Genomic DNA, 26,255 nt, shown 5'->3' on the forward strand with positions numbered 1-26,255 from the left:
AGCGGGGCGGCCCCCAGCATGCGGGGCTCGGGCGGCGCCACCCGGCGGCACCGGGGGGCACCTCGGGGAGCGGGCACGGGATCACCTCAGGGAACTGGGATTACCTCAGGAATCAAGTTTACCTCAGGGATCGGGCCCAGGGGTCACCCCAAGGGACTAGGATTACCTCAGGGATCGGGGTTACCTCAGGAATCAAGTTTACCTCAAGGATCAGGCCTGGGGTCTCCCCAAGGGATCAGGGTTACCTCAGGGATCAAGTTTGACTCAGGAATCAAGTTTACTTCAGGGATCGGGCCTGGGGTCACCCCAAAGGACTAGGATTACCTCAGGGTTTGGGGTTACCTCAGGAATCAAGTTTACCTCAAGGATTGAGCCTGGGATCACCTCAGGGACCAGGGTCACCCCAGTCACCTCAGGGCTGCGACAGCGTGGGCTCCTGCCATGGGCTGCGACAGGCCAGGGAGTGGATCCAGCTGGAAATTTCCAGGATAAGGGACAAAAAGGAGTCACACTGGGGCCGATCTTCTTCCTGGTAGTCCACCATAAACATCTGTGGCTGGAGGCAGGCGTGGGCAGCATGACACAGCCCGGGGCTTTGCTGGTGCTGTGGGTATGAGGTGCTGCTGTGAGTGATGGAAGTAGCAAGATTCAGTGCTGGAAGCAGCAAGTTCAGCATCACACACTGACAGACATTGGCTTTAGGAGATACTAGGCACCAGTCCTGGTAAGCATTATGCCAGCTGGCCTCGTTCTTCTGCACAGGTGTAGGAGGTAGCACTAGTGTCTGCTAAGATAAGCCACAGCGCAGTTACTGTTGAGGGAATGGATGTAGCCAGCAGAGATATCTTTCTGTTTTTAATAATTATGACTTATTTTCAGACTTTAGTATAGTCTGAAACCTCCAGAACAGTCTGCAGAGTGCCACAGGACAGACTGCATCTGCCCCTCTTGCCCAGATGTTCCTTGGTGCTGAGCGTCTTGCCATCCTCTGGTAGTTGGAGTGACTGTTGAGGTCACAGCTTGTTGCTTTGATTATGAGCAGATTTTTTTTGCCCCCCTCCCCTGCCCCAAGCAAGCACTATATGGGAGGCATTAACATTTGCAAACAGGCATTAATAGAGCACTTAGCGATGTTCAGCCACTTGGATCACTCAATTGGTTGAACAAAGCTAACCCTGTAATTTTGCATACAGGGTGTCTTGCACATGAGTGAAAATAAGAAAGGAATATGGTGTGATGAGTTCTTTTTGCTGGACTGCTCCATTCCTGTGTCCGAGGGAAGATGGGTATGAAAGAGAGCAATAATCACAGTGAGATTATTTTCTCTGCTTAGCCATTCTGAAGTGTTTACATATTTATGTGACTCAGATATGTAACAAGAGGCCAAAGTGCATCAGAATTGCAGTTTTCCTCTTTGAATCTGTAAGCGTGGGGTGGACGAAGGCATTCCAGCTTCGCTGAGATCTCCACCTGGAGGACCACGCTTTTCATGAGACCCCCATTAAGTTCAGGGGCCCATGGAGGGGCTTGGGTAGGCTTTGCTGGTCTAGTGCTTCTTGCGGGTTCTCTGAAATGAAGAGAGGCAGGGAAGAAGGTGTGAGTATAGGCAATGCTTATTTTTTATTTTTATTTTTATTTTTTTTAAAAAAGGCATTTATTAACAAATCTCTGTACTTTCTGCAGAGGATGGCTTCTTTCTGCAACTACTTTTTCCAGTTTGAAATTCAGTTCAGTTTAGACATCCTCCTTTTTTTTTTTTTTTCCCTACAGCTACAGTTGCTAAAGTGATTGACAAATTTGAGGATGAAACTGGAGATGACATTTTACCTGTTGGTAATATACGGAAAAAAGCTTCAGCCTCTCTCTTAGAAGCTGATAAAAGGTATAGTGGAAAAGCTACGTCTCGGAAAGCCTTGCAAGAGGAGCTCTGGGGAGATGCTCTGTCTGAAGAAGAACCTGGTAAGAAATCTAATTTCTTTCCCCTTTTCACTGGACTGCTCAGAATTTGATGCTAGCATGTTACACTGAGTTAGTGCTGTCTGAACCAAAATGATGAACTTCAGATCCCCGTTACAGGGCAATAAGCGAGTACAATTAAGTTGAGGACCTTCTTGAAGTGCCTTCCTGAAATTCAGGCTGTATTTTTGGGCCTGAGGGAAGGGGAGATCCCAGAAAAAAAGGTCCACTTCCTCAGACTGAGGGAGGACTGTGAGCAAGTGTACACTAATCACTGCTACAGAAAATGAGAGCTAAGACCTCTTTGTGGATATGGCCTTGTGCTTCCATGAACTAGTCAAAGCAGGAAGTAGAACGGAGCTTGGAGCTCAGAGAGCTCAAAGCAGTAGCCACTGATGGTGCATACTGCAAAGTGACACATTTTGCTGTTAGGTAAATAACTTTTTTTTCTCTTTTAATTAACAGCTGAAGAAACATTAGATGAATGGTACAGTGGCAGTGAAGATGCAGAAGACGATGGCAGCTTAGGCAGTAAAACAAAGGAGAAGCTCAGCAGTGCTGGCAGTGACCAGGAGGATGACTTGGAAGATGATGAAGAGAGTGACCCGTCTGCACAGGTCAAGGCACCGAAGTTCAGTTTCCAGAATATCACTGACTTTGAGAAATTTACAGAAGGGATGGACGATGTAGGAAGCAGTGAAGAGGAAGATGAGGATGATGCCAGCATGGAAGAAGGAAGCGATGAGGAGGAACATGAGGATGAAAACCACAGCGATATAGAAGACACCAAAGACGATGAGGATGATGGGGGCGTGATGACGTTCTCAAAAGGACGAGAGACTGAAGACGTAGAAAAAGGAAAAGCGGTGAAGAATCAGCTAGGTTTGTGCATGTTTGCTGTGTGTTGTGGCACGACTTTCACCTTGCTGACGCTGTAGCAGCTGTCCATGTTAGGAGCCACTTCAGCACGTTAACATGCTGTTGGCGTACTGCACGTGCATGCTACAGCAGCCCCAGGCATTTGCGAATGTTCTGCCAAATGTGCTGTGCAAACTGGTGTCACTGCTCATACAAAATCTAACGTTGTGAAGTGTATTTATCTGCTGGCTTAATTGAGACAGAACTGAATACACTTGTGGTACGGACGGGGACTTCCTGCACTGTTAGTGCTGTGCTGCAGATACTGCTGCTCTTTCTCTTTGGAGCGTAATGCAGGATGCAGTTTCTGCTGATAGATTCTATCAGACCACCAACCTCCATTTGCAGGTTGACCTTTTAACTGGGGAAGCAAAGAGATGATTTTCTGTGATTCCCAGAGTTGCAGGATTGTAGAATGGTGAAGGAGCAAGTGCTGTGGCTCACTAAATAATTTTGTGTTCTCTCTCTTATGAAGCCCTGTGGGATCAACTACTGGAAGGGAGAATCAAGATGCAGAAGGCGCTCGTAACAGTCAACCGTCTTCCACAGCCAGATACTTTCCCAGCCTTCAGGAAGGAAGGGGGACAGGAATTTGACAACGCTGTTGAGAGCTGTAAGTATTCTTCGAACTTTTTGCTTTGGGTAGACTGCTGTAGCTACCATGTTCTGTGAGCACAAACGTTAATGGGAAAGTGGGGGCTTTGAGCTGCACGTGTCTGTAGTATTAGCTGTTGGTTTGTGTTGCCTTAATCATTAATTGGGTACTATGGAAACGTAAAACATGAAGTGTTTCCTACCCCTGGCAAAGAAAATGTCTCCTATCACCTGTGTAGATACGTGAGTCTCGTTGATCTGTGTCGACAGCCTGTCTTGTCACTTACACAAGGTTGGTAAGCCTCAGCTCGGGTCCTGCTGCTATTTCTACTTCACGTGGAGACTGAAGTTTGCTTATCAAATTTAAGTTTTATATTGGGGCTGAGAAATAATTGCTGTGGTTGTCGCTGCTTGGTGCAGTGTTGGGATTCTTCTTTCTCCTGAGGTGCCGTGTGCGTACCGGTTTTGTGCTGGGTCAGTGACTGCAAAGATTTGCCCTAACCAGGAGTAATGCAGCATAAAGGAGAGGGCCTGAGCTGTCAAACCAACAGCAAGTATCTTTTCAGTTTGGAGCTCCTTCTGTTTATTTTTTAGGATCACTATTAATGATACTGATCTGACTTGTTGGTTCTCCAATATGGCCAAAAAAATCTGCGCACTCCAGCTGATAAACACAAAGTGTTCGGCTTCATTGTGTTATGGATCTATTTAATTTATTAACGCTCCAGTTTGTATGTGCTGTGGTGTGCATTTGATAAGTTTTGACCTAGGATGGCACCAGTTATCATAAAACTGGATTAGGAACTTCTGCCACGATCAAACCTGACCCCGAATCTTGCCCCTACACCAAGTTTTGACTATCATCATACAGCTTATACCTGATCTGAACGTGGTGGCTAATCAGCTTATCTGGAGTTAGAGCAGGTGAGACACTTTCTATTTTAAAGTTAGCTCTGCTGCTTTAAATGAAGTGATTAAGGAAAAAAAGGCGAACTCCCAGCAATACTAAGCTGACCTTTCAGTGAAATGCATGTTATTAATGTATTTAATGAGATGCATTACAAACTGCACCGAGCACCATGTTTCATTACAGGTCTAAAATGCAATATCATTAAAGACCTTTAACAGAAACAATGGTTGACATTTTGATATTTCCCATAAGCAAAATACGTCCACGAACATGGTGTATAATATTGTACCCAGTACAGCAGAGAGGTTAATCTTTCAGGTGCTCAGTACGTTAAAGGAAAATCCGCTGTTAATAACTGCTCTGTGATTCCCTGCCCACCTATTTTCATAATCTGGACAGGAAGTAGCAGTAGTTTGCTCTGATATTCCTGATGACCTGCGTTCAGGGTATGTGTTTAAGGTGTGAAGACAGCAAAAAAATAGAGCTGGAGTGATCCGGGCAAAGTTCACAGAGAAAACACTTGGACTGACAGATGGGAAGTAATGAATTTAGGAACATTCTGGTGCTACTGCACTTCTTTAGTGTTTGCAGATATTCTGTAAGGGACCACGTTTACATTCCATTTATGTTTTTATTTTTTTTAAATGCAGTCTGTATATAACTGTGCAGTAAAGTCGGTCACAATAGTTGCTTTTATTGAATAGTAGTGTTGTGGGTGTGACCTGCCCATTCAGTCAGTGAAACTAAGTTCTTTTCAAAAAGATGCGTTGTCATGTATTTAAACCCTTTCTTGAATTGATGGACCTCAATTTCTGAGGGCAATCTCACTTTTCGTAAATCCGCTTCCAATAAAAGTTCTATTTTTTAGCTGATCAAGGAGCTTGGTGGGTTCTATAAAATAATATATATATATATATATATATATATTTTTTTTTTTTTTTTTTTTTTACTCAATTCTAAACAGTGATGTAGTGGGCAAGGTGTATGTTTCTGGACTCTGAGTTCTCCTCCCACTTGTGTTACCAGCTTCTGGGTAGGATCCCTTTCTCCAGACAGGAAAAAATGGAAATTGTGTGCAAGAAGGTTTGAAGATCAGCCATTTGAGTGTGAGCTGAAGGCAAGACTTTGTAAACACCGAATGTTGAGGTGGTTGCAGGGCACATAACGTGCTTCAGTCCTGGGCAAGATTTAGGTTAATTGTGGCATTGACACTGTCTTGGACTGGATGATCCTGTTCTCTCAGGGGAGCCTCAGCACTTTTTTCCAAATCCACAAAATAAAGTTGGCATGCTTTCCTGCTCTTCATTGAACAGGAGGAAATATTTTGGTGTGTAAAGTCGCAGAAAGTGCTTGGTGCCAGAAATTCAGACTCTCAGTTTAAATTGTAGTCTGCTGAAGGCCAGAGGGCACAGAGAGCTCTCAGCACCCTGCTCTGTCTGAGGGCCTGTACAAGTCCCTTGAGTCTCTTTAAAAGTTGCCCCAGAATGCTTTCAGTAGTTTATCTCATTTTATTTCATTCCTCATGAAATTTCTACTCAGTGCTCACAGGGGTTTGAAATGAGGGGTTTGAAATGGAAAACAGACTTCCAGGTATTTCCCTCTTTGGTATCTCCCACTTGCGACAACTCTCCATGCAGCTAGTGGCAGCAGCAGTGAGATTTCCTAAAGGACTGAGTGGAATGGTGTAAAGGAGTAGACAGCAATGATCTGTGCAGGTTTACAGCCAAATCTGAGCAAAAATGGTAAGGTCGTGCGTGTTTGCCAAATTCTGAAATTGGAGGTTGCAAAAACTCAAGTGTTTAATTTATTTTTGTAATCTTTTATTAAAAAAAAAAAAAAAATGATAACAATGTGCCTTGGACAGTCTTGGATTCCTGAGATCTCAGGTTCTGGTGGATGATTTACTGCAAAATTGCTTATAAATTGAAGTAGAAAATGTTTTGCAGACCTGGCAGCTTTCAGGCTTCACACCCATTTGTCACCCAGCATTTCCCTTTGTGTATAGAACAAGAATTAATTAGGCTGCACTGCAGGAAAAGTTTATGGCCATAATTTATATAGGATGAATTTCTGTTTAAAGAGACAGCATTGCTTTGTTTGCACTGTCTTACTTTTTCTTTCATTCCTTTTTTTTTTTAATCTTTAATTATATTCCAGATTTTTTTTTCCGGTGTCCTTTTTACATACAAATTGGAGACCAAACTGTGTTCCTGGAGCTCATGCTTATTCCTGCTTTGCATCCATGGAGAAAGTCTGAGTGGTCCTTTAATACTGAAATCACAGTGGCTGCGCTCTGAATGCAGCGCAAATTTTTAATGCACTGCACACGTGAACTCCCACAGCTTACGTTCCTGAGGTGCTGCTGCCTGGAGTGGTCTGTTTCTCCAAGATATATTTGTATTCTTTTGCACCATGTCTTCTAGTCTAGTCCAGGGCTTGAGATGTTGCCTCTGTTTGGGGTCTTGCACGTTCAATTAATGTTTTTCATAATCAATGCAAGTCAGAATTTGCAATCTGCTCCTGATTTGCACATTAAAGAGACCCATTAATTAAAAATTCCAATCCCTGGCATGCTCCCGCAGGATCCTTGCATTATTTACATAGAAAAAGAGTGCAAGGTGCAAGTTTCTGCGCTGTGTCTCTGCACAGATTGCATGCCTGCCATTCATATTTCCGTGTCTGTTTTCAGAGGGGAAGAAGGTCAGAAGTAGATCTCATGAAAATGCCACAAAAAATTACCTCAAGGGTAAGAGAGAGTCAAAGCAGGGGTGGAAGCAACGTTGGTGAAGCCATGTCCAGTGTCAGGAATTAAACAGCTCTAGGTCTGGGGCTTGTTATGTTAAATCTTGATTCAGTAACAAAAAAAAAAAAAAAAAAAACAACACAGCTAGTTGAGGGGAGGGGGGACAGCCAGAGCTTTAAGAAATGATCTCTCTCAATCAACAAAGACTGGAAGCTGTTGTATGTGTATATGCCCTGGATAGCTGTGGTTCCTCAAAGGGCTGTGTAGCTCTGTTCTAGCTACTTTAATTGCTGTCTCTTTACAGTTGTGGTTAAAAACACTTGGCTGGGGATGTTTCAGTGACGAGTATTTTGACAGCGATGCTTTATACTTCACAAAAATAAAAATGAAATTGGAATAAAGTGTTATTTTCAGTTTTAGTTGGAGGGGTGAGTAAATAAAAGCATATGGAAACCCACGTGAGTCTTGCGGAAGGCAAGATGCTGATGGGCATGGCCAGACTTTAAAGTGATAAATAGTTGTATATTTTTTCATATATATGTCCTTTCACTTCCCAAGAGTTAAATACGTTCCTGAAATGTAAACTACCAGTTGAATTTTTTTTTTTGTCTTTGAGTTGTCTCTCAGTGGTCTAAGAGGAAATCCTGGAGTCCCAGGTTTCTCCAGTGTAAGCTCAAGATAAATCCATTTGAAGCAATGGAAAAAAATCCCAGGTGTGGTAAAAGGTAGATGGGCAGAGTCTGTAAGAATGAGTTTGCTCATGAGAGGAACAAAGGTGGTGACAACAAATATTAACTGTTATTTACACTTTGTAGAGCTGTGGAGAAGTTATGCAAAGGTTTGTGATCAATAAGAAAATAAACCTGAATAAAGTGAATCAGATTAAAAAAAAAAAAATCAAATGAAATGCTCCGCGTGCTTGCAAGGCCATTATCCCCAAACCTGCTTGGGTTATTAATGTGTTCACGGAGCTGCAGCTCTGCCTGGCAGCGGCCTCAACTTTTCAGCACAGCGCCTTGTCTGCTGCAAAGAGTCACAAAACTGTGCACAGCTCTTAGGATTCTGCTGAAAATTGTGCACCTTTTCCCGGGTCGCAGTGATGTTGGGCTTTAATCTGTACTCTCTGTGGTCAGGCGTGTACCTTCTTTTCCTGATGGCTGGGATGTTTCTCTGGGTTGTTCATCCAGGGACATTCTCTGCTGAGAGAAGGAAGCGAGTGTGAACTCCACGTGAAGTTTGCAGGAGGCAGCTCACTCTCCATCCCCTTACTGCAGCCAGTTCCTGCAACTGGAGCCAGTTGCTGGAGAACCCAGGTTGCACATTGATTTGTTATTCCCTGAATGAAGGCATTAAATGTATCAGGTGCTGCAAGCCAACGGTTGCTCTTTAATTACATTTTGTTGAAAAGTGGAGCTAAGAGGTGCATTTAAAAAAAATTTGCAGGACTTGCCTGTAAGGGGCTGGGTGTTTGGCACCTGGGAGAAGCTGACCTCTTGTTCTGAGCAGTGCGCTCCAGTCCAAACGCTTCAACTTCTGTAACGTTTCTCTATGACTGCTTTACACTGAGTGTCTTTACTTTCTTCTGTGTTAGTTCTGTAATGTTTTGCTGAAAAGGGACTCGAAACAGAGATTTTGTTTGTTATCTGTCTGGTTTATCTGGTGTTTTTTTATGTTCTCAGTGTCTTTAATGGAGGACTTTTGCTCTATTCTGTTACTCCGATTCTCATCTTTTTAAAAATATATTTACACATGGATGTATTCTCTACAGCATCCGTGTAAGTCATCTCCAAGAAGCTGACTAAGCATTGACTAACTTAGAATAAGATCAAGTCTGCTTTAGAGACTGGAGAGCCTGGTGCACATCCTGTAGGAGAGGCTGTGTTTGACGGAACGTCCTCCTCCAGCTGTGCTGCGTGCTCTGGGGGGCTCGCCCTCTGCCCTGCTCCCCGTTGGATGTCATTTTCATGTCTAGTTGGAGACAGGGCATCGTGGGCAATGTGCTTTATCGATGTAGGCTTGGGATTTTTTGGAGAAGCCCGTGGGAATCAGCTGCCAATAATTTTGTCATAATTTTGTTGTCATCTCAATGGATCTCTTCTAACAGTGAGGTGCAGCCGTGTGGACATCTGGAGAGGATAACGCCGTAACATGGGGCAGGGTGGGTGTCACTGGGCTGTGGGGAGGAGCTGAGGCACACACAGATCACACAGAGTTTCCAGAGGCACAGAGCAGTTACAGGATTAATTGGTGCTAGGCAAGATCATGGACTTAAATATATTCCTGCTTTGAAGATTTTACGGGGAGCCTGCACAAATGTGTGAGAGCAGAACTGGGTTTCAAGCCTGAGTGTAAATTATCATGATCAGATCTAGCCCACTTAAAACTGGTAGCTCATTTTAATTGAATTGTATTAGGCTAGACACTTTATGAATACAAAAGCATCGTGCTTGTCAATTCATGCAGGGCTGAATTTGATTTAAATGGATGTGGATGCAGGTGTCCCCAAATTTCACCTTTCCTCTCTGATCTAATGAAGAATCTATTCAGCTCTTTGTGGGACTGAGCCAAAGCCTGTTGACGTTAATGAAGACTTTACTCTCAAGTGAAATAAATGAATGAATCAGGCTATATATATATTTTTTTACTTTCTGTTGTGATGATCCCATGCTCTGGAGAGCTCTTACATTCTGCATGCATGCCAAGAAGGAAGAGGGAAGAGATACGAAGTGCCAAACTTTAGACAAAGGCACGGGTTGCACTTGTAGGGCTCAGTCGGGCAGTGGGGGGTGAGGTGCTGTGCGTGGCAGTCCCAGTGCAGAATTTGGGCTGTGCGAGATACCAGGAAGGTATTTTATGGCCTGTCCTTGCTGTCTGTGAATCGCTCAGCAATTCTGTGTGGGAGGTAGCGGAGAAGCACAGGCTGTTTATTGAACACGGAGTTTGGGGCTTTTTTCAGAGGAAAAAACACTTGCCCTTCTCCACTGATTGTCAAGGCTGTTAGCCTGTGGTATTTCGTCTTTTTGAGCAGAATTTGTGTGCCCTTCCCTTGCACAGATGGGCTAAAATTGAAAGGCTCCCGTTTTATAGGTTATCTCCAGAGCCATATGTGTTGGGCACTGGGAGCGTGCGAGGTTTATTTTAAAGCTGTCTTAAATTCTCGTGCAAGAGCTGGTAGGAAAGTGTGTAGGTGTTGGCTTGAGACACCCGAACTCCAGACCATGGGATTACACACTTCAAGAACATCAAACGGGTTTGCCTACACTTGAGTTTCTCTAGATAATTAATAGCTAATTAAATTGAGTTCAGCTAAATACTTGTGCATGTTGGTCTGTGTACTGCACAAACAAGGTGCGGGGAAACAAAGGCTCGTGGAGCATCCAGACGAGCGTGTGCAAATGTCAGCTAACTCGAATTAATTGGCAATTGGTTGCCTTGAGATGGAACCTCACTGCTTGTCATGATAAATGTAATTAATGGCCTGGCGTTACGTGGGGAGGTCAGTCTGGATGGGCTAATGTTCCCTCCTGGCCGTGATATCTAGATAACTGAAATTTCACGTTTCCTCTTCCGTTCCCATTCTCGTGTATGTTCTTGGGGACTCCTGCCTGGCAGAGACTGGGATGCGTGGTGTCAGCCTCTTTGCATTTACAGTAATGTAAAACATCAGTTCTTATAAATCTCATTTCTGCACGCCCCGTCCCTCCCTCCTTGGGCTGATAGCAAAAGATGACGGTTGAGGCGAGTCAGTAGAGCATGAACTTCGTGGAGGGGTTTCTGTCTCTGCTTTCTCAGCTCTCCCCCTCCCCCAGCCCCTGCTAATAAAATCCCTGAATACCAGCCCTTTTCTTCCATTGTAGCATCCAGTTATTTTCTTTACTTTTAGCAAACTCATCTGTGTCTGATCCTGTTGTTCTTACTGTCAAATGCAGTCAGATCGGAGTGAAAGGGAGCAATTGAGTACGTTCTGCAGCTCTGGGAGCCTGTGAAAGCGGTGTGCAGGGTTGGCTCCTTTGTGCTGAAGGAATAAAATTTTCCCCTCTGCAGAAACTTTTGCATCATTTGCATTCCAATGGAAGCAGCAAATTGGGCCTTTGGTGTGGAGCAGGGCTTTTTATCGCAATCAGCAGCGAAGCCGGCCTTTTTCCTACCCTCAATTGATAAGAAGCCAGGAGCTCGGTGTTTTGGGAAGGGCGAAGGGAGAGGTACTCCCATTATTTCCCAAAACAACCTGGACAGATTTACAAGCGCTTTGTGCTCGGCTTCAGCTCAACTCGATGAGAAACGTACACGTAGCGACGTCGCCTTGGAAAAAATCTGATAGCGCTCTGCTGCCACAGGAGCCAGCCTACGAATCCGTCTGGGCTGGCCTCGTAGCTCCTGTGTCTTAAGCCTCTGGGGCACCAAGACACATGAGGGTGCAAATCTGAAGACTGCCTGGTGGCAGTGACGATCCTGCTGGTCCGTGGTGTTCCTGGCAGTCGGTTCTGCGGTGGGAATACCAGCAGGGCCGTTGTCCAGAGCCCCGCGCTTGGGGTGCGGTACCTGCAGGAATCCCCCCGCCTCTCCCAGGCTCCCACCGCTGCTGTGCTGCTGGGAATACGGAGCCAGCTCCAAAAGTGCTACTGACAGACTTCAGAATTATGATACAGTGGAGCTCTGGTGTAATTCTTTGTTGGAGAAGTTAGAGGCCTAAAATGTTAAGGCTTATTGTTATTCTGAGTTGATAATCTCTGCCTTGCTTTAATAATTTTTCCTCATGCCTGGATAGCCTGCGAGTTGCACAATAATCACTCACACAGCTTTGTAATCAATGCCCAAAGTAATAGGATTCCGCTGGCCAACGGCAATTAATAAATTTGTGTCTTTTTTAAAACACTAGCAAGTCGGGCCTGAAATACGACTGACTGGCTTTCCTCATTTGCATATTTATTGCAGTGGAAAAATTCTTGCCGAATGATTGATGTTGAGCCTGCCTCTTGAATTCCAAACAGCACATTATTATGAAATGAAAAATGCCGGCCATACAGTTGATTAAAGTTGAAGACAGTGGAATCGGTGTTTTTTAAGATTGTGGGAGAATTAAAGGCATATTTTAATAGATGTTGACAAGAAGTGAACTAACAAAAGCAAAGCAAAGGATTTGCTTGAAAAGATTTAATCAAACGTGTTTCTTGGGGGATTAATTGCTGGGGATGACTAGTGCAAGTGGCTGGCTTGTGGATTTGAATGAGAAGTATTGTTCTCAGGCCAGCGTATCGAGTGCCGTTCTGACCTGGAGTTTAACTCCTGTCCCCCGGTCGTCTGCAAGCAGGGAGAATTTCCCCTCTTCATCTGAGCGTCGGGATAAATACGTGTGCCCGATAACGACGCTTCTCGTTACGTGCAGCTGTTAAAATAAAGCGGGTTGGCTTCGCCTCCCTATTTACGTCTGCACCACGCGGCTGCGTGCCAGCACCGTGCCCGCGGGAAGGGGGAACTCCCTGGTCAAGCCTTGGTCCAGCTTTTCGTCTGGTCTGAGGAGGTCTGTGGAAAACTAAAAGCTCGTGTGCCGACAGTATTCCTGTGGTGCCAGGTCCTCGGATTTAATTGAGGGGAAAAAGTCGTGAATTGCCAGCTTTGGTCGGGCTCTGAATTTCCGCTGTGTCCTGTGCTCCGCGCTGGTCTGTGGGGGGATGGCCCAGCAGGGCCCAGTGCCCTGTACTGGTGTGCAGGGACAGGAGGCACAGTGAGCAGTGCCCAGTGCTTCCAGTGCCCAGTTCTTCAGCGTGGCAGTGCTGTCATTACCAAATTCAGTGTTTCCCACCCTTCCCTGTGGGTTGGGGAGGGTAAACCTCAGAAAAAAAAAGCAACGCTTCTCTGTCTCGGTGCTCTCCTTTACCCATGAGCTTCCAAATGCTGCTCGTTCCCAGCTGCCTTTCCCAGCACTTCTCCTCCTGCGCTCAGCAGAGTGAAACCCCGGGAGTTTTGCCCCAAATTTCAGGATTGCATCCCTGAGTGCCGCACTCTGCACCCCCAACCCCGACCATCCAAGCGTGCTGGGTGGAGGCACGCAGCCAGGCAGGGAGGAGCTTGCCTGGCGGAGCACTTTTGGGAATCCCACTGGTTGGCTCTCCATGAATACCTTGGAAAACGTGCCCTCGAGGCACCCACCTGCTTTTTTCCACCGACTCAAAGTGTCTCTGCGTGAGGCTGCTCCCCGCTGCTCCCCGCCAGCTGCTTGGCGAGATGCAGCGAGACCCCGTTTTTAGAGGTCACGGAAAGGAGCGCCGGGATTTTTCTGCCCAGGAAGCTGCCTTGCTGTTGAAGGGCTGGATTTACAGCCACGGGGGGGGGTCCAGAGGCCATCACAGTCACAATTCCCCGCCGCTGGGGTTTTGGCAGCAGCGTAGGTGCCCTCTGTGTGTGGTGGGGCCGGGTCCCTGCAGCCAGCCCCGTACCAGGGGGGTGCCAGCAGCAGAGCGGGGTTGTCTGTAAGCACTGGCATTGACAGAATTGATTTTTGTGGGTTGAGAGCAGCAGGACAGATTTCATCTCTGGTGGGTCTCCTGACACTTTGATACATGGCACCGCTATCCCTGAACGGAGCGAAATACTCCAGGGCTACTCTCTGGCTGGGTGAGGGGATGTATAAAATGAGAACGTATGAGGGAGTATTAAGAGAAAGGCACACTTTGATTTACTGATACCGGCTCCCAGCTTTCGTGCTGGATTGATATGCTGTCTGCTGGATCTGGAACAACTTTTTCACTCCTCTACACAAAACGAAGGGGCTCCCGTGGACTCTTCAAAGTGACTCCTCCAAGTGAGCGTCTTGCCGCAGCGGCTCTGGAAGCTGCAGCCAAGCCCCGCGTGCTGTGCTGGGGGAGCAGCCTGCAGGGGGATCCGCTCAGCATCTCTGCTCCTTGCCCCAAAAAAAAGGACGGGTGGGGAAGGTGTGAGTTGTGCCGAGGCGCTGTGGGCTTTGTTCTGTCAGCGGAGCAGGAGGCAGAGGCCTGGTGGCTGCCGTAACGCGCCGGTGTGCTCGGCAGCTCCGTGTTTGTGACTTTTCTGTTTAATTGTCTGTTTCAGATGAGGAGCAGCGTTAAAAGAAATTATGTGCTGGGGGGAGGAGGAGAGCAGGAGGGTTAGTGCCTGGCTTTCCTTCAAGATGACAGCGTGCAGCCATGGAACGGTTCGCTCTGACGCTGCCTTCGTTCACAAGAGGGTTCGGGCTTCTCCCCAGCGCAGGCGGTGTAAAAGCAGACGAGGGCATTAGAGGGAAGCGAAGGCGAGGAGATGGGGAAGCAAAGAGTCCCTCCAGGAATTAACTGCGAGATGGGGAGGGCTGGGCTGGGGGGGAGGAAGGCAGGGAGGGCGACACTTGGCTTCGACGTTGGGTTTCCAGCACACTTACGCACCCAACAGTAACAGCAACGCCATCCGGTAACGCGGTTAAATACCCAAGAACTGAAAGCAGGAAATTACCCAGCTGTAAGAGGCTCATGATGAAGCCACTGTCTGCAATAATTAGCCCTCCCACCTGGTTAGACACATGGCCATTGTCTTCCCTGCCCTCTCCATCCCCTTCACTCCAAATAAAATTGCTTCCCATCCCCGCTTCTCTTGGGGTCCGTATCTCAGAGCCTGGGGGAGCTTGAGCCTGTCTTTATTCCTTGCCTGCTCGCCGTGGCCCTGATATACCCCAGAAGAGCTGGAGTGCTACTCCAGTTGTAATTGACAGGATCAAAGCCGCCTGGGGTGCATTAGCACTGCTGCTGGAGGGTAGGCAGCGGGTAGAAAATAAACAGTTTGGGAAGCTCTGGGGACATTTAGCTGTGGCGCAGGCGGTCGGAAAGGTTTTGCTGCTGTAAGCTGTGCAGTCAGGGTGGGGTGGGGGCACTTCTCTCTGCAAATGCTGCTTTAGCTCAGCCACGTACAACAAATGCAGCTTTAAGGGCTTTTGTCTGTCTCGTGGAATTGTTTGGTGCTGGCACGCGGCTGTTGTACAAGTACAGCAAACCCGATCTGTTAATGGGTTACAGGAAGAGCTGTCGGGACGTATCTGTAAGGAACCGTGGGCCGGGGGAGGCTGAGTCCAGCTGCTGATCTGCAACAAAAATCTGAGAGCGTCTTCTCCTTGACAGTCCTGTTACGGAGGCCAGGCTGTGATTTATCTGAGGACAGTGACAAGTAGGCAATATCACAGTGGTAACATGAGGGAGATTGAGACCTCCAAATGTCTGCGCTGATTTCTTCTTGCACCGTGTGTTTGTAGCTGATGAAGATTTGCTGTTCATTCTGCCCATGATCTCTCTGTCCTCCGGGAAAACAAAACAAAACAAAAAAAGCAAAAAAATCAAGTGGTGCAAAGTTCCCTCCATCCCGTTACGCTGGCTACAAAGCAAGAAGCAGCTTTGGGAGCTGAGCAGAACAGCCCCATTGGCTTCACGTCAGCGTAGGAACTGGCAGAGGAGCTGCTGGGAAGCTCCGGGGTGCGTCCCCCCAGCCTGCAGGGCTCCTCCTGGGCAGCGTACAGACATGGTGCAGGCCTGGACAAACACTTGTTTTAGATCAGCGTTCTGCAGGGAGGCTTGTTGGTTGCCACACAAGAACTGTTTTTGCAGAGCAGATGCTGCAGCAGTGTGCAGGTAACCCTTCCCTACAGCTCGCTGCGTGTCCACGGAGAACATGAGATGACTGAACAGAGATTGTTTGCTCTGCACCTACACAGACACAGGAAAATTGCCAGATATGTTGGGTAGGCAACATCAGAACTGCCGTCAGGATTTGTGGCCTGTGTTTCTGCTTTTCTGATCAGAATCCTCTCATCAAACTTGCCAGGCCATTGTTTAATTTTGCCTCGTAGATCAGATCTTGCTACATTTAATTTTACTTACAATCTAATTTTTATACCTCCTGCGTGGCGAGCACAGCGGCATAGAAACCAGCAATAGTCACAGCCCTGCAGGAGTTCATTTTTTCTTCTTGCTCTCCCTCCTTCTGCTCCCTATACCATGCGCATTACGTACAAGAAAGAAAGGGGAGAGGTCAAGCCTAGATGGGACGTGTGTATACACATTTTCCCTTGTGCTGCGTCATAATATTTGACTGGAGCTGGCACCTATCACAAAACACAGGACAGAAAAGAGTTAGTCAGCAAAAAGGTTGTCGTGTGTGTGTCGTGAAACCCTTCTGCACGCATTTCTGTGTTTCTTCAATGTGTTAATCCTTTAGGCTCTGCAGGCTGAATGTTTGTCAATGAAACATTAGATCCGTGTACTCCCGCTGTGCAGCCAGGCAGAAGTTCAGAAGGCAGTCCCCCCTCCCTCCCTCCCTCCTTTTCTCCCTCCTTTTCCAGAAAAGAAGTGCTCTTTCTTAGTGTGGTGTTGCTTGACATTAACAGTTATAAATCAGCTTAAAGTCAAATTCACAGCTACTTAGAGAAAAACATTCAGTTTTATGCACAATAGCTGCGGCAGAAATTCAGATTTGAGATGAAGCTAGGTCTTCACCAAAAGCAAGGATCTGTGGAAAATCCTTGCTTGTGTCTCTTGCTCTGCAGGTTGTAAAGCTGTGGAGGCGCTGCTGCGGGTTCTGGTGGACATTCAGGATGAGCTCCTTTATCAGTACCCAGGCACGAGGCACCTGGTAGATGGAAAACAATCAAAACATGAGAGGTGAGTACAAAACGAGATGAGACCTTTCTGAGTCCTTTGCTGTCCAGCTAAGCAGGGAAATGCACAACTTTCTTGGGTGACAGGCATGCTGGACACATGACCATTTACATTCCCTAGCCTGTTTTGTAACCTCTGACAGTGGAGAAGGGATTACACCGTGCTTCCTTCCCACAAGTATCACCACAGAGTGGAATGAGCATGGGTTGTAGTGGAGGGGCTGTTAAGAATCCACACGTTGCTTTACGCAGGGTGTTTAGTCTGTATTTTTCTTCTAGCGATGACGAAATTCCCAGCAGTAGCGATGAAGAGCAAGTGGTGGAAGCTCAGGAGAAGAGGAGGCGCCTCCCCAAGCGAAAGCTGACGATGGAGGACTACCCGGACTTCCTCGCCAAGCGGTACGCTGACTTCAGGACGTACCGGAACAGCGTCCTGCAGAAGTGGCACGAGAAGACCAAGCTGGCGTCTGGCAAAATGGGCAAGGCAAGGCTCTGCGTGTGCTGACGTGCTTGCTGTTAGCAGAGGGCTGTGGCACAGCAGTCAAGGAACTGGTAGGGGTTTCTGTGGCCCTCCTCCTCCACAAAGTGTATACTTTAATACAATGGGTAATTACTTCACCCTAATGTCCCGGGTCTTCTAGCGTCTGTGAGTTAGTATTAATCATCGAGAAGTTCATCTGAACCAGAACAGCAAAAGCATTTTATTAAGCCAGGCCTCGGATTGCCTCAGGTTGGGAAGGGAAGGAGAGAGAGAAACAAATAAAAAAAATCCTAGCAAAAATCCTGCAACAAAGCCCAAACCCCCTCCTCCTGGAATGCTCTCTGCTTATCCACTGACATGGAAAGATAGAGGAACACTGCTGCCTTGAGGAAAAGCTTTCTGCATTATCTGACACTAGTTAATGTTGTTGCAGGGTTTCGGTGCCTTTGAGCGTTCAATCTTGACTCAGATTGATCATATTATGATGGACAAAGAGAGATTGCTACGGCGGACACAGACCAAGCGATCAGTGTATAAAGTGCTGGGAAAGAAGGAACAGGAATCTCCTCCGGTCCCTGAATCTCTGCCTGAAAATTCGGTAAGGGTGTTTTGTTTATGTAACCCATCCTGGGGAAGCAGTGAAACTCTGCAGAACAATTAGCTCGAGCCTTTAGCAGGTAATATCCCTGTTTGGGAGAGATTTATGGAGGACCTATCTGAGTGTTGATTCGTGTAATGTAATGGCTAACAAAAAGATGTAGACATTTCAATTCCATTTTTATGGCGTTTGCATTATCTCCTGTGCCAGCTCCTGACAGGGGAAAACAATGTTTGGGCTGTGATTGTGCTGTAGGAACTGATGGTCACTAAATCAGCTTCTTGAGGCAGCAACTGCAAAACTTTGTTTTTACTCTGGAGTTTAGAGTCTTTAACCCAGAAAATCATACTGCATGTAACCTACGGAGTATGGTAGTAGTAAGTCTGTTATTCATTTAGTATTTAAGAATGAATAAATACTCAATTCCGAGAGATCATGTAGAGTTACTGCACTTGCAAGATATATTTTTGCCATTACATTAAAAATATCTGTACTATTTTGCCAGAAAGACTTTGTATAGTCCTATTTATTTCCCAGTAAAGGTATCATAAATCTGTTTTGACATTGGCAGCGTTTCTGCCTTGCCTTTAAATGTATTCCTAGTCCTTAAAAGCTTGTTATGATGGGAGCTTTTCTCCAGTTTTTCGGATCTTCAAGTGTTTACAAGCTGCTACACATGAACTCATCAGAGTTGGGGACAGAAACATGCACGTGCGAGCCTTCAGTATTTCCTTTGTGCTTCTAGGAAGTCCTTCCCCAGACTGATTCCAACAGGCACCTGAAGGACATAGATGAGGAAATCTTTGATGATGATGACTTCTACCACCAGGTAAGTGGCAGTAAATCCGTGGTGGTGTTATGGCTCCACTTTTTAACATTTACCAAACCGAGGCAGTCAGTTCTGTGGTCTGCATTTCTCTGATCAGTCATCTATTGTAACATCTGAAGTCTCTGGAGATTCCCCCAAGGATTTCACTCTCCACTTTCAGTGTAGGGCTGTGGGAGCTCAAACTGGTGTCGTGGACGTAAACTGACTGCCATTACTGGAACTGCTGTGCTCAAGTCAGGGCTGCAGGAGAAGGCCTGTGTCTGTAGTTCTCACTGGTGAGCATTGCTACGCAAGAAAAAAAATCACTGAATTCTCCAAAGGTGACCGTGTTGCTGTGGGTAGAGTCCAGTTATGAAAAATGATTCGAGTAGATTCTCAAAAGCACCTCAGTTACTCTCATCTCGACCTAAATCATCTCATCTACCTACAGGATGAAAAAAACTGCGGGGCTTCTATAGCACTTCTCTTGGAGTTGTGCCAGGTTGGACTGGGGCCAGCTATTCTTTTTATTTGCAGAATTCTTAGAAATGAGCAGTCTGCACCAAGCGTGTGGAGGCTGAAGCTTAGGGAAACCTTGTGTTTGTAATTTATTTAATAAATGACAGTGCCAGCTTTATAAAATACTGAAACTGCCATATGTTGAGGAGTATGATTCACTGTAAGTCGTACTCCAGTGCATGAAAAACTAGTTTTGCTCTGATGATCTACAGAACATTTTAACTTCAGGACTAAACAAATACAATTATATCATTAGAAAGGCAGAAATTTCTGATCTGAATAGTTATTAAAGTGGCTAGCAAAGTGTTCAGGCGGTGGAAAAGAGCCATGTGGCTGTGCTCTGATAACTGATCTGCCCAGGAACATGCAAATACTTTCAAAATTTGGGATTTCATGTTCAGAGCCAGGACTAAAGAGGACAAAATGACACGTTAAGTTGGTGATTCTTGTCTGTGTTTTATGGGTAGGAATTACAAGGAAATTCAATGCAGCCTTTTTTTCCCCCTCCAAGAAAGTTTTCAGCACACTTCCAACTACTGCTGTTGCTGAAGTGTGAGAACATTTTGCAGTAGACTTCAACTAGCCTAGAATGAGGGCAATTCTAAAAACCTGTTGAGTGTTTCATGATCGTGAGGGACCTGCTCGGGGCAGACTGCCTCAGGGCCAGGAGGGTGTTCCACGCTCGCCAGTGTCGAGTTTCACAGGTGAGTGAAGATGTTGGCTTCATCTGCATGGGCTTTAAAATGGAGATTGGCGAGTGTGTGGTGTTGGCAGCAGGGGTTGAAGAGCCCTGGTTTGTTATGCAGAGGGATAACACTGACCTAGAATGTGGGGGCCAAGTGGACCTGAAGCCCAGCTTTGAGGTTCAAGTGGACCATAAGAACACAGAACTAATTAAGGAAATATAATAAAACAGTGAAGTGGTCAAGGAGAAATAGCTGTGATTGGCGGTCCTTGGACCTGTGCTTATTGGCCACGCAATGTTAAATTTTTTAAAGAAAATAGCAATAGATGAATGGTCCATCTTCCTTTTTAATAACTTTAACTTCGATAAATCCTCACTTCAGAATTATGACTAGTCACAGCTTAGCTTTTCCCCTCACTGGTTAATTGGGGTGCTGGGGTTAATCTAAATTAAAACTTAAACTAATAGAGGTCATTGAGGGAAGAGAATCACCTGAGTAAAACAAATGGGTCTGCCAGGCACAACTGTGTCTTGGCCATTTCCCAAGAGGGAAGTGGCAGCAAATTGGAGTTGTTTCAGCATTCGGGAGAGGTGAAGGATGGGTGACACCGGTTTAATGTACGGCACCCCCGGAAACATTCCAGATTGCATTCCTTGCTGTACCAACTGCTGCCTCCCGCGCGCGCCGAATAGGAGCAGGACCAGCCAACAACATCTGGCAGCACAGCAAGGAATGGGTGCAACTTTCGAAACCCCATAGACTCTAAATATGGTGCTTAGCCTGGTGGAGGCTTTAATCACTTACTACACTTTGGCAGCGGGCTACGACAGCTTATCCTAGCCTCGTACATCACGCACAGACATCTGCTGAGCTGCGAGGCAGCTACACATTCATTTTCCTTTCTTGCCTTTTTTTTTTTTTTTTTCCCGTCCCTCCCTCCCTCCCTTCCACCCTTCTCCTCTCCTCCCGTCCCCAATATGCTTCCTGGGAGAGATGATCTGTAAAGATTACTGCTTCATTGTGTGCAAGTAATTGTGGGGATGCCAGCCCCTTGACAGACACCGCGCAGCACCTGTTCCACTGACCTGGTTAATTTCTTCTGTTGAGTGGGATTTGGCAGAGATTGGAGCTGAAGCCAATTCAGTGATAAGGCTAAAGAAAATGGCTGTATGTTTTCTGTCACCTCCCAATTAAATTGGTTTCATAAAGTGCTTTCCTTTATTTGTCAGGGTGGTAAGCTGAAGCTGAACATTGCATTCAGAGAGGGTAGAGTGCATTACAATGGAGCGCTGACAATACGGAGAATGTGTTTTCTTTCAGATGGGTCATAACTGTGCAGTGCTTTTGTGTGCGCGGGTGCGTGTGCATGCATGTGTGTACACGTACAAATAAAATGTAGAAAGGGAACTCGGTCTTCAGGAGCAATCAGCAGCAACGGCTCTGATTGCTGGAGCTGAGGTGCTCAGAAACTGACCTCTGCATAACACTTATTGCAAAGACTGTGTCCATTTCAGTGGGTGCTTTTTTCTTTGTATTTAAATTTAGGTACAGACTTTTTTAGTATTGCTTTAATTTTTCTGAAAAACGCTTTATGGTCATTTATTTTGATTATTATTTAGTATCAAACAGTATGATTTATTAAAAACTTGGATAAGAAGGACATGAGATACCAACTTTCTGTATATTTCAGTGTGAAATTAAGTAATTAAAAATGAACGAGTTCTGATAAGTGTGCGCAAATTAATTAAAGTAGCTCTGCTGTTGTGTTATAGATTATAATCCAGAGCTCTTTAATGAGAGGAAAGCCGAATTTCTTGACTTGGTCTGGTATTTGCTGGAATTCACCATGTGGGGCTGGTGGAATTTTACAGTGATCCAGGATTTAACTCTGCTCTCACTGCTCATCCCACTTCACCTTTCCCCACGTTCCTCACTTGTTTTAGAAGCAGTTACAAGTGTTCTTGTGGTGGCCCGTGTTGAAAGGTAATACATGGCCAAACTGAATGCTGCAAGTGCAGCGTTTTTATTTAGGTTGCACTGGGTGAGCATGGTTAAGTTGTTCCAAAAAGATCCTCATTAGTGACAGCAGTGAGAGGCTAGACCCCATTTCTTCTAAACTCTCGTGCATACATGGTTTTCAGGAAGAAAAAAGGCTAAATTTTCAGAAGTCACATTTATGTAGAATTCATTACAGCTGATATTGCAGCATTAAGACTTAAAATTCCAGCCTGCTACCCGAGAGCTGCTGGTCTGCCATGCTACAGTGGAGATTTTATTATTAGTTTGAAATACTCTAGTAAAGGAGAGTGGAAATTGGTTTATTTCCAACAGGAATTAGGTTAGTGCTCATGTGCTAAGCGTTCCGCCGGTCGCAGCTCTTCCCAGAAAAAAAGTTCATCACCGATGGCAGCAGGTGTGCCTGCAGAGAATTAGGAATCTGCATAATCCTTGCTCCCTCTGCTCTCCTGCTCCCTCCTCTCCTGGTTTTGTTGTATGTCCCTGCTTTTTATAACGCCATCAGTCATGTTTGTGATCACCACAACTTCCAGAAGCTAAGCAGAGCTGCAGGGGATGGGGACTTGGAGTCTTCCAAGTCTTCTGTCTGGGATTTGCTCCCAGGCTAGGTGAGCTTATGTAGTGAGAAGTCGTGCTCCACTCCTTGTTTATACCATAATTATTTAGGAAAAGAGTTGATGTTGTAGAAAACTGATTTGAGGCCTTGTAACTTCATTGTTGTTCCTTGTAGGGTGGCACTGCATGTGCCTGCCCTCTTCTCACACTCTGTGTGCAAGATGGGGTGTTTCAAAGTGAGGAGGAGATCTTGCTAACGTTCTTTTTCCCAATTTAGCCTTCAGAATTCCTCCTTTCATCTGCGTGACCACAAAATGCATTTCTGACTCTCTTGTTAAGATACTTGTAGCTCAATTTGTTTCTCTGCTGGGCTGTACATCTTCCCAAGTCACAGCTTTTTAACATTCTTTACATCCTTGAGTCCCAACCAAGAGTAGGCCTAAAGCAGTTCCTGGGCACATAGCGTGTTTTCCCCTTTCAGGTATTTGATAATGCCATAAACAAGTAATTACTAATCTAGTGAACTATTAAAAGTCGATCCTGGTGAAGAATAGAGAGAAGACTGGCTTTCTGACAAGCTGGTTTACCTTAATTAAACTGGTGAGTGATTAATATGGACAGCTGATCTTGTGTCTTTAATTAGATGCATTTAGAGTTTTGTGTGAGTAAGAGATGTCTCGAACCATCCCACAGGTTAATGGCAATACAATACTCTTATCACAGGCATGTATCTTTCAAATGGCTGGGTAGATGGTTAATAACACGTTTTAAAGCTTGATTTGAAACGTCTCTTAATGGGATATCAGAAAATACGCAAGTCAATGCCTATTTTATACAAAACTGAATTTCAATACAATATTTTTTAAAAAGTGACTGTCCAGAGATTTCACCTCGCAGGTTAGATTTTTACATTACGAATCGATTACAGGAAATTATATATCAAAAAGTGTTTTGGGGAGGATTTAAAAATGCAGTTTGAGATGCAGTACAAATTTCCTCTGGCACTGCAAGAAATCCAAATGGTGCTAAGCTGTTAATGTGTGGCAGCTCGAAAGAGGAAAAGAAATGTCTTGTTTCTGTGTCAAAGCAGAATACAGTGTAAAATGTAAAAAGAGACGTGAAACAGAAGCAACCTTTTCATTATTTATGCTGTTTACAATAACTGTACAGTGTACATATACGAAAAAGAAGGCAAAAACGATGTGATTTATCATGTCTGTCCAAAGAATAAAGAAGAGAAAAAATATAAAGTATTGAAATTATGTTGGTAAAATGCAGCTCTGACAACTTTCTGTTCAGAAGTGGAGTGACTTTGCACTTTTACCACTGAAGAGGAAAAGCAGTTGGTGTTTGTAGTCTTACTTCTTCACTTGGACTTGGCAACCTGTGCTCAGCTTCTCTCTTTTGATTTCCTACAGTGATTTTGTTATAAAAAAAAAAAAGCAAAAAAACAACTGCTTTTTAAAACTGATCGGAAGATAACTTAATGATAACACATTTTTTTAATGTGACATGTAATGTTACAGCTCTCTGAGACATGCTGAAGGTAATTTGCTTGAGCTTTTGAAAGGATGTTGTGTTGAGACGTCAGGGTGCTGTGAGTAGACCTTCATGCCACAATAATTGTTTGTTTATTGTCTCCAGTTACAGATGCACACTTAGCTAGAAAAGCCCACAGAGGTAATTTGCAAATGTTTTAGAGTTCCTCACTAATAAGCAGAGTGTTTTTTTTAGCCAAGGGAGTGACAGTGCTGTAATAAAGGTGAGCAGCTGCTGGTAAACCTGTAGGCTGGGTTTCTCACGTTTTTCTCATTGTTTCTAAATCCACATACAGCTGCATCTTTTTTTTTGTTGTTGTTCCCGTTGCTTTCAACAAACGACTAAGCTGGCAGAAACTTTACAAGGTTCTGCTTTCCCATTGCTCTGCACAGTTGTTTTAAAATGAACATTGTTGGCCCCTTATTTGACATTACTGGTGCGGGGAGCCCGGCAGGACTGCTGTGACTGCCTCGTACAGCAGCAAGCACAACGAGCGGGCTGAGCCCACGTCTCACCTCCCCTCATACCTGACTTGGTGAATTCAAAGCCAGCGGTGCCACTCGTGAGACACAGCAGGTGGCTTTGATGCACGGTAGCAGAAATGACCTGTGCCTTTACTGGCTTCTTTGAAGACTTTAATAACATCAGAGAAGAAGTGTTTCTTTTGTTCCAGTTATATTTAGTTTACAAACCTTAGAAATATAGATCAGCTTCTGCAAAATATTAATTTGAACTGGTCTGTGAGGGCAAAAAAAAGTCTCTTTTGTCACGAGGCTTATTTCAGCTATACTTAGCTCTTTGTCTCAACTGGAAATTCGTAGGGGTCTGCAAATCAGAAAGGTCAGCAACTGGAGTGTTAGAAACACTGATAGATAGTGCATGAAAATGAGACCTAACCTCTAAAATGAAAATTGACCTCTAAAATGAGAAATGAATCTCTATTACCCTTGAACAACACCCTCATGGCATTTCTAAATCCCTCTAATTTTGCACGATGTGCTGCATCTCTGAGCTAGCAGAGAAGGGGAGTCCCTGTAAGGTGAATTCTTCAGCAAGCACACATCAGTGACTCCAGTGTAAATTTTAACAATGGCTTTGGTGTCAGCGCAGGTAGGTGAATACAAGCTGCTTTGGAGGCTTTCGCTTTCGGTCACATCCTGTGGGTGCCTTGCTTTGCTCTTTGTTAGCGGTTGCAGAAGTTGATTCCTCTCGGGTGCTCCGAACACAGGAGGGCGAAGCAGCTACCGCTGCCTTTGGCAAGCCACGCAACGTGTGTGCTTTTCGTTACGTGACAGGTCCCTGGTTTTGACCAGGGAGTCTGATTTGCTTGGGTTTCATAGGATTTGCGAGTGCTTGTTGATACCCGAATAGAAATTTTCTCTGATGTGAAGCTTTGTTGAGTTCAGAAACACCGGCACGCACTCATGGCAAGCATCGCTCCGTCATCCCAGTGCCAAACAAAACACACAGCAGCTGTCTTTGCTTTCTTCCACTTACTGCTGCCCCTTGCCCACTCTGCCCATAGTTTATCCTCCTGGTTCCTGCTTTTGGTAGGAGCGGTTTGGAGCCGGCAGTGGAGCTGCAGACCTCTGGGTGTGCAGGTAGGCATGGGAGAGTGAGCTGGGGTTTCTGAAGGTCAGGGGAGGTGTGAAGAGGTGAAGGAGGGAAAGCAAAGAAAGATATGTTTCAAATCACAGCCTTTTGATGCTGAAATTGCTTAACTCCAAACTCTGTCTTCACACATCAGGGCTTAATTCTGATAGTGATTTACTTACACTTCCTAGTTAATAATTAGACATTGGGAGACACCATATATCACTCCTAATGGAATATATGGGGTCTGATGAGAGTTTTCTGTTTTGACTAATAAATTTAAGCCAGAATCGCCAAGCTTAATGAAATATTACAGCTTCGGAAGTGTTTTAAGTCTTGTGCTGTGAAAACAGTGTTACTTTATTCAGTAAATGAATTTATCATTCATTCTGTATCCCGAGCCCTGGCTGGCTCTGGAGCATGGGCTGAATGCAAGACTCTGAGCTAGAAAGCGGAAAAACTAATCAAATCCTTAAAGACCAAAGGCAGCGAGGCAGGTCTAGACTGACTTTTTCAGCGGTAGCCTCTGGCTACATCCACTTTTATTTTAGTAACCATTGTTAGCATGATTTATAACTTTAGCTTTAAGACGTCCGCTATTTAGATGTAGTAAGATGCTTCGCAGCTTTTATTTCTCTTCCCTAATTTCCCTCTTGTCCCTGCTCTTTTTTTAATTCCCCCTCATCC

The 26,255-nt window shown here is 45.2% G+C and overlaps 1 protein-coding gene across 1 annotated transcript in view; it reads left to right on the forward strand.

Annotated features, from left to right (window-relative positions):
* The window catches only part of AATF (apoptosis antagonizing transcription factor), a 48,804-nt gene that overhangs the window by 330 nt on the left and 22,219 nt on the right, over nucleotides 1-26,255 (forward strand). Inside the window, exons 2-8 of the mRNA XM_032201178.1 lie at nucleotides 1,771-1,959; nucleotides 2,422-2,838; nucleotides 3,350-3,487; nucleotides 16,663-16,777; nucleotides 17,053-17,257; nucleotides 17,688-17,852; nucleotides 18,598-18,681. Coding sequence (XP_032057069.1) covers nucleotides 1,771-1,959; nucleotides 2,422-2,838; nucleotides 3,350-3,487; nucleotides 16,663-16,777; nucleotides 17,053-17,257; nucleotides 17,688-17,852; nucleotides 18,598-18,681 — 1,313 coding nt within the window. The remainder of the gene's footprint in view (nucleotides 1-1,770; nucleotides 1,960-2,421; nucleotides 2,839-3,349; nucleotides 3,488-16,662; nucleotides 16,778-17,052; nucleotides 17,258-17,687; nucleotides 17,853-18,597; nucleotides 18,682-26,255) is intronic.

The sequence above is a fragment of the Aythya fuligula genome, chromosome 20 (genome assembly GCF_009819795.1).
Source record: "Aythya fuligula isolate bAytFul2 chromosome 20, bAytFul2.pri, whole genome shotgun sequence".
NCBI lineage: Eukaryota > Metazoa > Chordata > Aves > Anseriformes > Anatidae > Aythya > Aythya fuligula.